Source organism: Bombus bifarius, unplaced genomic scaffold (genome assembly GCF_011952205.1).
Source record: "Bombus bifarius isolate JDL3187 unplaced genomic scaffold, Bbif_JDL3187 scf7180000008203, whole genome shotgun sequence".
Lineage (NCBI taxonomy): Eukaryota > Metazoa > Arthropoda > Insecta > Hymenoptera > Apidae > Bombus > Bombus bifarius.
Genome location: NW_022884507.1, coordinates 1,736,533 through 1,748,870, shown reverse-complemented (window position 1 = coordinate 1,748,870; position 12,338 = coordinate 1,736,533). Strand labels below are relative to the sequence as shown.

Here is a 12,338-nt window from a genome sequence, read left to right as displayed (position 1 = left end):
AGAGACATTAATATGAAATTACTTCTTAAAATTTAAATTTATATTGAATTTGATTTGAATTGAATTTAAGTCTAAATTCCTTTGATTCACAAATACATAGATTACTTAATCATTATATTAACAAGTAAGAAATAATTTTAACATTGAAACGGTTAAGCTTATTCCTTCAGACTACTAGATTTATAGAGCTTTTTAACATCACGTTGAAATATTTTTCGTCTAAGATTTTCTACTGCAGAAACCTTTGGAGGGAGAGATAAACAGAAGGAAGAAGAGTAAGTAGACTCTCTATCTTATGGCGTTAAAGGACGAAAACGAGAACCTTCGTTCTGGAGTGGCCACTTTGCTGCGAATGTTTGTGAACTCGAACGGAAGTCTTGTTCGATCATCTGACAAACTATTCACTTATTTATTTGTTACCACCAAATCCTTGACCAAAATCACAAGTGTCGCAGAACATGTTCCGACGCTAGGGAAAAGTTTCAAACTAAACAATTCTTCAAACATATACAGGATGGTTGGTAACTGATGGTACAAGCGGAAAGGGGATGATTCTACGCGAAAAAAGAAGTCGAAAATATAGAATAACAATTTTTCGTTTGAGGCTTTGTTTTCAAGAAAATCGACTTTGAATTTTCGCTTTATCACGTCTCGTTATAACGGATCTCACTGTAGATTGTTGTCTCGATGGAAAAATTAAAAAAAAAAATTAAAAAAATTTTTATTCTATATTTTCAACTTCTTTTTTCTCGTAGAATCACCCCCCTTCCGCTTGTACCACCAGTCACCAACCACCCTGTATAAATCTTATCTTCAAGGAGGAAAGAGAGACACACGACATCGAACATGTGTTTCGCAAAAATCTCCGAATCACCAAATTTCAAATCACCACATATCAAATAAACTTTCAGATAAGTTATACCTGTTAGTAGAAACAGTTAGAAGCTATTGTTATTTCAGGACAGTTGAGAATAAACACATATGAGACAAGAATTTTCTGCTCCTCGATATACAACAAGATAACATGACACGTTGTAGATGTTGCGTAGAACGCGACGAAACATCTGTGCCTCTTCGCTTACAACCGATATAATTTTATCTCAGTTTTTCTTATATAAAGTTAATCTTTTGTAACATTTTTAGTAATCAGTTACTTAATGTAAACGCGAACCTTGGTATTTGTTCTTTCAAACTTATTTGAAAAGTGAACCCTGTAAAGGTAGCAAACGAAAATCCTCCAAAGTAATTTTACTTGTAATTGTCTGCGAAATCATTAAAAACTTTTCGTGGGCAATACGCCAGTATGAACGCGAGGAAAGTTAATTTCTGAACCATCGCGAAGAGGACATAAAGTGGCGTTTCCGGATGGATTTTCGCGCGTGGGCACCGGCACGCTTTGAAGACTCGCGTCTGTGCGCTTCCTCCTTACATCTTCGCGCGTTCTTTTCGCGTTAGCCAACTGCGATTCGCACGTCCGACTAGCGTGAAGTTTCGTCATCGCGTTAAAATAATTCGTTAAACAAAAATGTCTTGAGTTTGAAATTACTTCAGTACTATCGTGTTTAATATTAAATAAACATATATAGAGGTAAAAAGTTTTTTTTTAGAAGGCAAGAAAAAAAGGGTTTAAAGTAGGAAAAATTTAAATTAGGGAGCTATTTAAAATTTTTAACACAACTTTTAAATATCTTTCTTCAAATTTTATTTGTATTTATACATTCGTTATCCAATTTATCTTAAAAGAGTCGTACACAAACTATCAATCGCTGTTTACAACATCCTATGATACTATATTGTAATGTGATAAAGTATCTTGCAATTGACTCGTACCGTGAGTGCATACAATTCAGATGTTATTTCCAATAACTTCTTCAGTGAATCAGTAAAAACAGCTGATCGAAATGTGATAAGCATAATTTGCGTTACACAATTTAAATATTTTGTATACATTCATTGTTATCTTACCTATGCTTGCCGTGGGAAGAAAATGATTTTATAAAGAAGTTTCACCTGTCGCGCTTACCAAAAACTGTCACTGAAAGAGTTCGCAAAGAGCAATGTTGATTATAGTATGAAATCGAAATAAAACGACCATTTTAAATTTGTGAGCGACTGAGATTCGATCGATTTCTTCTTTAAGTAATCACAGCATTATTATATTCGCGATCTCACAAAGCATTTTGATGTAGCACATTAAGAATGATCATTTGCAACTGTAATAAATTAAACGTTAATACGAATACTTTTTTTAGCATTACGCAAATAAAAACTATATCACATAACGTAAAGGACTACTTTGCGTAAGTAGGTACATAGGTGTATATATATATGTGTATGTGTATGTATATAGAAATCTCTGATGAACAGATACTTTTGAAATCGTTGATCCATTGGTCAAATCTTAATTCATTGTCTACCAAATCGTCATTTATAAATGTATGTCGTATCAAAGTCCGTCATCTTCTAGATTTCCATTCATAATTTTACCGGCTAACTATTACATGATGGGAGTTTTTCACGCTGATTAAGAAAAATCGAAAGAGGAAACTGAAAACTGGTTTCGTTAAGTTTTCAGTCTTAATGCTATCACTCTGTACAAGTATAAATAAATATTCACGTGAGCACGCACACACAGGACATGTATAAGATACATAAGTACGTACAATAATAAGTATGTACAATATTTGATGTATTAATGCGGAAGTTCACAATTGTAGTAGACTATGTTCATTTCAACTAACTTTGGGAGAACCAACTTGAAAGTATCGAATAACAAACAATCAAAGGATCTTCAATGATTTCAATCGAATTACCCTGAACATGATATTTTATGATATTATAAAACTACATCACTTAGTCTAATGTTAAGAATTATATACAACACATCTCGAATATTTTTACTCAAATCAGTCGAGGATGAAAGCAAATTGAACAAACACGAATATTTATAATTGTTCCCCAACTTAAATAAAGTTATGTAAAGTAAATAATTAATAATGGCACAAACTTGAAACTATGCTCAACGATACCCGAATAACTTTAATTCAAACTAGAAATAAAAAATTGTGGGAGAAGTCCACTTTGACTGTGAAATTATTGTATATAATATATATAATATATATATATGTACCTACATCTATAACCTAATTACTAAATCTCACTAAATATATTGGTTCGTAATGAAAATCACAACATTGCTTTATTGTTACAGACAAGGATAATGATTTACCATTTCCATGATAGTCATTAAAAAACGATAATCAATCATACTATAAATATTTAGAATTAACATTAAAAGATTCAATTCTGAAAATCAAGAGTGTATAATCCTTGCCAGTAACGTGTCCTTACAATGATGAAATCCTGCGAGTCGATATCCGAAAAGTCTACTAAAACACAATATGGAAATTAGATATTACGATAATTAAAATTTAACAGCAATAGCATTACAAAAATGTAGTTTGTACACATAACTTTTTATGTACAATGAAAATACATACATACGACAATTTAACATTTAATCTTTATGTTTTTGTACAAATAAACCTCCTTCGATAAAAAGCAGTATTTATATGAAATTTTCTGCAATTTCTTGTAATTTCTAAAAAAAATTAAGTTATGTAATTAATATAGGATGAACACTATAGATTTATGAAAATTATGAAAATTTAAGATATGTACTGATTTGAATTATATATTACTGGCATTCAGTTGCATACGTAAACTGAAAGAAATACACGTAAAAAAATTTTTTTTAACAATTTTCTTCTAATTTGAGCGTATATTTTTACGCGTAATAACAATCTCTTGAAATAATACAGTCAAAACCTGTCTTAAATATTATTAACATAAAAAATAAAAACTTTTAAGGCTTTCTTCACGCTCGTTATTTTTTTATATTATAACAATTATTGTACTATTTATAACAATAAAAAAATATTTACTATTCAATACAGATTAATCAACGAATAAAACTAAAGATATATTAAAATAGAAATTTTTATACACAATAATTTTATACACAATCTCTATTAAAGTTAATATAAAGATATGACATCAATATAAAAAACATTATAAATACTGCCGAGAATTCCTACATATTTTATAAAAGTACCCTTTTCATATTATTTAATGCTAACACATATTTCAAAATTTAAATTTACAAGTAAAATTCTATGATAAAGCATGCACAACAAAATTTTGTTGTGAAAACAGTATTTAAAGAACTGAAATACTTTGGTGCTTCTTTATGTATGCAAATGAAAGCTAACATAAAAGAAGATCTGAGTAAAGTTAATTTTATAGCAAAATATTCCTCTGAAAATTTACAAAGTACGATTACAGCAAATATGCAAAGGGTTTATTATAGCATCTCTCTGATGTTTTACTTTACATTTTAAGGGATACTTGATAATATTGATATACATCATACGAATTTTGAATAATTTATAATATGGTTTTTGTAATTTGTTTAATCAAGCAAGTAGCAATATATATATTATTAGTGTGCATACTTCTCAATATTATAATTTACATGAATCTAAATTATTGATACAATCTCATATATTTCAAATACTTTGAAAAAGTTGTAAGACATAATTGAATTAGGAAAATGATTGTAACTTTTTTATTTTGGCAAACTGTTATTCATGATTGCAAAAATTAGCACTTTAAGCACATGCAGTAATTTATTATTACTTAATATTGTACAATCATTTTCTGTGCCAACTTTAATCCATAAAAATGAACCACTCTAAAGGCTATAAACAGAAGCAATTAAACTGAATTATGAATTGGTTTGACTAGATTAAAAAAAAATGGGAAAACAAGAAGAAAAAACGATTAAGTTTTCATTCAAAGAAGATTCCACTTATGTCAAATATCTAATAATATATATATAATATACAATATATTAATTAATAATATATAATATATTTACCAATTTTTCTCCTATTCATCCTATTAATAGCCAACAAACATAAAAAAATAAGACACTGTTTGGGATTTACCATTTTAAAACATCACAAGTTTGCTGCAAAAGCAATTAAAATAATGAATAATAAGAAAAAGTATAACTTAACTTCGTAAATATTTTCATTACATTTAAAACAAAGTACTTCATTGGTAGTTTCATTTATAATTTTTCTATTCTTCAATAATATTAATTTTTATAATTGGATGTTTAATAATTATCTTTTTCCAGTAAATAATGACTCTATAATTAGATATTTATCATATGTTAAAAGAATTACAAAACTAAAAGCAATTTAAAACAATAAAATTTTGTAATATTAAATCTTTAAATGTTTAAATACATATATTTTAAAATAAACTTTTCGTGAAACAATAAAATTTTATGCAACTTTTTTAAAGCACGAAAATCTTTTTTTAATATCTATAGTAAACCTTAGAACTTTAAAAGCTTCGGAAACATAATTTCATTTATACATTATAAAAATTGGAAGAAGCATTTACATTTATATGGTTAAATCACTATAACTGATGTCTCTAAGATTTAAAAGTACTCTATTGACTCTAAACTTAGCAGTTGTTGTTTCCTCTTTATAAGTTTGTCAGATTACCTACAACATTGTATAATTAACATCATCTTTGTGTATAAGTTATTGTGTCTCAGAAAGGAATTATTAACTACGCTAAGTACTATACATAACGTAATTTTTTGACCATTAAAAACAAATTAAAAATTATATAAGTACTTAAAAGATTTGAACATATTTAAGTGTTTACAATGTTTCAAAAGTATACACTGTTATTTGTAATTCTTACAGCTTGTTACGCATAATAACACACAATGCAGCAATTTCCACCATTCCGTTCAATTACTCTAATTACAAATACGCATGTTTATAAATTTACGAAGTATTAAACGACTTTATCATATAAGAGCTTTGTTAAAGCTCACTTATTGTAAATAGTCATATTAAGAAAAAATGAAATATTTTGTAATATCCCTTCTGAAATTATTCATGCCTATCAAGCTGTTTATAACTGTTACCAACATATTATTTTTTTACGATATTACAGAATAACAAATTAGTTAGTAACCATAGTGTATCTATTCGCTTTTAAATTCTTATTCCCTTTTACTTATAATTTTGTACGTTATTATATAAAAAAAACTCTATGTATTGTACTTTTCATAATTGTTTCGGAAATTTTAATTTTATGAAGAAAATGTTCTGGGCCTACGTAAGAAAAACGTCGTGAAAGAAGGTCAAGATTCGTATATTAATCTCTGATAATGTGGAAATATCTCCCATGTTGGAAGATGTAAACCAAATTCTAAGGCCACCAAAACAGCAAATTCTGATGTAATTAAATCCTTGCGGTTTAGACGAAATACACTTTCAATTCTCTGTAAATCGCATAAAACTTTAATCCAAAAGTATTCCCCATGTAATATTGATTCACATAATAATATAATATATTGATATCATATGTTTACATATGAAATAAATACCTCTATTAATGATTTGAGGACATCACCCTTAACATCATTCAATTTTGCTGCAAGAAGCAAACATGCACCAGCACATAATTTCCGCGTTTGTTTCGTAACAACATTTCGAAGAATAAGTTTTTCAAAGTATACATAAGCCATTGCTACTGTTAGGAGATCAATACCATATTCCATTTTTGCTATTTTCCTCATTTCTCGTTTTAAGCTATAGGTATATATCATTGTAATATATAAATAAATATCGCATAAAAAGTACTACATACTTATAGATAACGTCATATTTTTTAATACTAACCTTCTTAATTTACTCAAGGTAAGTTGTATATGCGGAAATTTTTCTTTAAATTTGTCATTCAATTCTTTTTTTAAGTCAGATGGTCTTACATAATCGATAACTGATGCCTATATAAAAAATAAGTAGTTACAAAAAAATATATTATTGTACATTATATCACAAGCTTATAAAATATGTATATATACCATGTATGATGTAAATGTAAGCAGTGTTCTATGTTTTCCAGCTATGAGTTCCGGATCATCCAACAAATTAGGATTGTATTGTAATGATTGCTCATCCCAATCATAAGCTATAATTACAAAGAGAAATATTTCATTATCATATATTATTTTGTTTACTAATTCAAATGATTTATACACTATACCTTTAGAATCAGCATTAAAAGATAGTGGTGGAGATTCGGGCGTTAAATGCTGAGTACGATATGTAGCTGTATCATATGATAGACACCTGGAAAAGGTTTCAATGTACAAAGCACAGCATGGAAAAGTAACAAGCACGTGTAATTTGTTATAACCTTCAAATATTTTATACATAATACGGCATAATAAATCTAAGAATAACTAATAAAAATTAATTAACATATATGCGTTAAAAATGATTATATGTATATAAATGAACATATAAATGTACATATAAATGAAAATGTACATGATATGTATATTAATGATGATACACAAATATTTTATCTATTCACCAATTCTAAAATGAAAGTTTCTATTTTTATTAAAGATATAATATTCACACAAAAGTAATTACTTTTCATTAACAATAGCAATACAAATTCAATTATCACTCAAATAAAGATTTTTTTTCTATATGTATAATAAACATATTTTTTTATTTGAAACTAATCATACAAATCCTGTATTATAATACATGTGCTATGTATTTAGTGTTGAAAAAGATATACATAGTTATATACTAATAAGAATTGTCTATGCCAAATTAATTAACAATATAAATTATAATTCATATTTTCTACTGTATACAATTGTAATATAAATCTTTTTTTTAGTACAATATGCTTATATGTTTTACCATTTAGAGTGATCCACATTCCATGTAATAGTTTTTGTCCTGCAAAATATGGTTGAAAAGTTTCATTACAAGAAAAAAAAAATTGTGCAATGCATATTCTGTGAGAATATATAAGTGAAATATGGAAGATGAATGAAAATATGTGAAACAGGAAATATATAAAAATACTATATTATATGGAAAATTTTTTAAAAATTATGTAATATAATATTACAAAATATTTGTACTTACGAAATGGGGATAAAATACTAGACAAAAGTGGAAATATATTAAGTAATTACACAAAATAAATACCTTGAAACTACAGGATGTTTGTTAGGTATAAGTTCTATTGCCTCATTATCACTAAAATGTAACTTTTTGTCCTTTTGAAACTGTCTAGATGGGACAAGCAACTGCCCATAAGATATTTCCTAAAAATATTCAAAATTTAGGGAATTTAAAGTTCATTGCATATAGAAGGTGATCTTGTTAGTTAACAAAAGCAGTGTTGCAAATCAGACTGTGAATGACATTCTCCAATATCAGCTTCTTATAACAGATCATATAAAACAATATAATATTATCACTATAATAACAATGCTTTTGAATTAACTAGTAAAAGAGTCACCCTGTATTATTTAATTAAATACCTGGCCGTCTTTAGCACGCTCTATTCCCAATAAACCAAAAGGGTCAATATTATCATTAATTGCTGATAATGGTCTCTGTGAAGATATATTTTTTCTTCGTCCTGTGTCTTTACGCAATTCAGACCTACAAGAAGAAAAGATCTATAGTTATACTATACTACAAGAAATATTATGTATTTTAAATATAGCATTATTCAATTTTTATTATATTTATCTTACCAACTAGATCTTTGTCCTTTATTATATGGAAGAGCAGAAAATACTAGAAATGGCACACGTTTATTAGAAACCAAAACCAATCTATCATCTCCAAACTTATAACCATTTACAGGTCGTTGCATTAAACGCAATTCTCTTGTAACTTCTGGTATTATGCCACTATTTGCAGAACCAGATTGTATATTATTTGATGTCTTTGATTTTGATTTTGAGGATTGTGGTTTTGAACGTAAAGAACCAATACTTTCATTGGAACTGTTATATTGATGCTTTATATCTTCCGAAAGAGTTGATGTTTGATGAGTTATACGCTTTTTATATTGTAAAGAACCAACTCGCCTTTCAGGTAAAGAATATTCACTGCCAGTTGTGCCAGTACTAAGAAACAGAAATAAATACCTTATATTTTCTATTCCTAATAATATATGAATATTGCACAAAATGTTATTACTGAATGAATATTACATGGAATATAGATTTTATTAGTTCTAAATCTATCATCTAATGTACATAAATGTTAATTTTATATGTAGAGAAAATTATAATAATTTTAAATAAACTACAACATTGAACATTTGGTACTTTGACTTTATACTATTGGAGTCATATCACTCCAATATATAACTTATTTAATATTATTTTGAAAAATAAGGCAAATACTAGTTAAATGTGCTGCTCTCTCTATATATCCTTATGTTGTATCTTTTACATTCTTCTTATCTTTTTCTTATCTTTAATGAATATATTTCCTACTTGTTTTATAAAATCAATAAAATCAATACTGATATAGATTACTACTAATGTACAAAACATTAAAAATGATAAAAATGAAAGACATGTTATTAAATATATTACAAAATATATAACACATTGAATATAGAATATTAACTATAATAATTGTAAGAAATAGCTATGTAATAAAAAAGAAGATTATTTTGATAAAAGCATTGTATATTACATAACTTTTAATAGAATTCTAATTTGTTATTTAAAATTTATTCTTTAATTGCATACATATAGATAATAATCATAAATATTGAAAATTATAATAATTATAAATTTTATTAGAAATGAATAATTATATCAATTATTATTCTAGTTATATAAAACAATTTATTTAATTCAATAAGGGTATATAATAAAATCAACAATTTAATTATTTATATGTAAGAAAGTTTATGTAATATTTATGAACATCTCTAAGTAGTATTTATCTTACTTTTTATCTCATAAAGAACATCAAAACAACTGAAGGAAATCTTTATAATATAAACAATCGATGATTTAGTTTCTGTAAATACACACACCTCACATATACAAACTGCGAAATTACAAAAAATCAAGCCTAAAGCTAATATCTTTGGTAAGGTGGAACAGAGTATAGGTTACATTTAAAGGAATTCAAACAATTGTTTACCGTTCTCTGAATGAACTATGAAATCCAGTAGAGAGCTGTGGATAATTTCTTTCTTGTTCTAAGAAAACAGCCACTGCTGCCTTCGCAGGAGTCAGTATCCCGTCAGAATTTGAACTAAATGAATTGTGTTCACCACTTTTTGGCACTAATTGCGGAGAGCTTGTTTGCTTTGCAGATGAGGATATTAAATGCTCTTCTGTAGAGTCATCGACAACTTCTTCAGTAGAAACAGTCAAATCAGCCTGACGAACTTCAACCTGATGAGCCTGACTATCACTTAGGGTACGTGCATGAGCAACACTATTCCGCGATAGAACAGCTAATTTGGTATCGCGGTGGCTGCCATCGAGAGAAATATTCGAAAGAAATGTTAGGGCGGCCAACCTTCTGCGTGAATGATTCTTTTTTAAGGCTGCTGCCATTCCACGGTTGACCGTATCGATAGACCGGTATTACCGAGTACCAACGTAAACGACCAGGAAAGAGACGGACACTCGACAAGGATTCTTTTGTCAAACGAGGACAACTACTAGGATCACAATTCATTATCACCGCTCGTACACTTAGTCCTGACATTTTCCATTAATGTGCTCACACAGCGCACGTAGATACGTGAACCGGTGTCACTCATCATCGTACTGATTCCTCTCATAAGATTAAAAAACAAATCCTGCTACCAATAAAACAATCTTCCTTCCTACTACGCAACACTGCAACCCATTCCCTTGTCAGCCGAGTATAGTACCCTCTACTTTCTTCTGCGACTGCGCATTTTCTCACATGTGTTAATATCGAAATATATTAACGAATTTTCTAGAAACGTTATGCTTTTCTTTAACAAGGTTTTTCTTTTTTCTCTTCTTCTTTAAAGAGAAACAAAAAATTATTGTTGTCATACATTTTATGAATTTTATAAAACTTCATCATGCACATTATCTTAGGAGGTTAATCACTAGGCTGCCTCTGTAATCTCTATTTATTCCAATGTTTATGGAATTTTATTTCTATGTTTCCACTACTGTATTGAATATTAAAACTAACAGATGAAGATGCTGATTTTGTAAATATAATTACCTCTTATTTCATTGCTTTGATACAGAAAATTTAGTTCATTGTGTTATCCAGCTGTTTCAGTGGTATTGGATATTAATATCATCATTCAGAAAAATGAAATGTCTAACGCATTAGAAAAAAGATGAAACTGGTTGAATGCTTGTATCTTCCTAGAAACCACAGTCCTCTGTGATAAAAACCATACCTTTCCTATATAGTGACTGATAAAGCTGATTAATTTCGACTACATATTTTTAAATTAAGAAACATGACGAAAAAAGCTACGTATAAAGCTATTTCTAGCTTGAAACCGAAACCTACTTATCATTTATTTATATTAATCCCATAATCAAGGTACAGTGCACATTTGAATCAGTCGATTACAATTGACTTGAAAGACAGATGTCCTCATACGTGCTCAATATTTATGAAGTCTTCGACTAAAAATGACTGAAATCAATGAAAGTTACGGAGGAAGTACAGAATCAATATAGGATACACCTGGCATACAGATACAATTTTTTTTCGTGTCATGTCGTGTCTCGCGTCCTACATTTTGGGAATCAAGACTGTCACGAAGATGGTCCACGAGTTCACGAGTCACGGGTCACCTGACCTGATTGACCGCTGTACCATTTTCGAGTCACATGCGACATTATCGATTATAGTAAATACTTAATCATATTATATCATACATAGTAAATAGTTAATCAATGATTTCATAATAAAATTTTGTTTTAATTCCAACCACTACAAACGTTTTAATAATATTCTACACTAAATCGATAACACTGGAAACGATAATAAAATGGTAAAAGAACTCTGCAGCCCTGGAAACATGACACAAAGGTATATTGAGTGATGGATCTATACTATACTTAGTCAATGTCAATACGTATATGTATTATCAGATATTATACATAATTGACAAAACTGAACATTTCTTCTCACTAATTAAATTGAAAATGTTTGTAATATAACATAAAGTAATCTATTATAAATATATAAATAATTCGTTAAAACAAAATTTTTTAATATTCGCGGATGTAAAATATCTTTTTGCTATTATTAACGCTTACTGCATACTTTTAATTAGATAAAACAAGTACATATTGCACTCCAAAAAAAAAAAAAGATAAATGATAACGACTCTGTTATTAATAATAAAATCGTTATTAAAACGTCTTAAATGTCATT

At 28.1% G+C, this 12,338-nt stretch overlaps 1 protein-coding gene across 3 annotated transcripts; it reads right to left on the bottom strand.

Annotated features, from left to right (window-relative positions):
- Positions 1 to 5,659: 5,659 nt before the first annotated feature.
- LOC117210459 (CDK5 and ABL1 enzyme substrate 2) lies at positions 5,660 to 10,916 on the bottom strand. Of its 3 annotated transcripts, none has more exons than XM_033453494.1 (10): positions 10,089 to 10,914; positions 8,672 to 9,049; positions 8,453 to 8,576; positions 8,115 to 8,233; positions 7,821 to 7,859; positions 7,144 to 7,229; positions 6,962 to 7,068; positions 6,777 to 6,883; positions 6,482 to 6,686; positions 5,660 to 6,376 (listed from the first exon to the last, which is right to left on the bottom strand). In XM_033453494.1, the coding sequence occupies exons 1-10, from the start codon at positions 10,508 to 10,510 to the stop codon at positions 6,236 to 6,238; spliced, it is 1,728 nt and encodes a 575-aa protein (XP_033309385.1). In that variant the 5' UTR covers positions 10,511 to 10,914; the 3' UTR covers positions 5,660 to 6,235. The 3 variants fall into 3 exon arrangements, with proteins under 3 accessions (XP_033309385.1, XP_033309386.1, XP_033309387.1); XM_033453496.1 differs by having other exon boundaries at positions 6,231 to 6,393; positions 10,089 to 10,916; XM_033453495.1 differs by lacking the exon at positions 7,821 to 7,859 and having other exon boundaries at positions 10,089 to 10,912.
- Between the last annotated feature and the right edge of the window lie 1,422 nt (positions 10,917 to 12,338).

Excerpts from the sequence above, each read along its gene's own strand:
- LOC117210459 (XM_033453494.1), bottom strand. The coding sequence starts at position 10,510 with ATGGCAGCAGCCTTAAAAAAGAATCATTCACGCAGAAGGTTGGCCGCC. Across the intron at positions 8,577-8,671 it reads AAAGGACAAAGATCTAGTTG|GTCTGAATTGCGTAAAGACA; the intron begins GTAAGATAAATA and ends TTCTTCTTGTAG. Across the intron at positions 7,069-7,143 it reads TTTTAATGCTGATTCTAAAG|CTTATGATTGGGATGAGCAA; the intron begins GTATAGTGTATA and ends TTGTAATTATAG.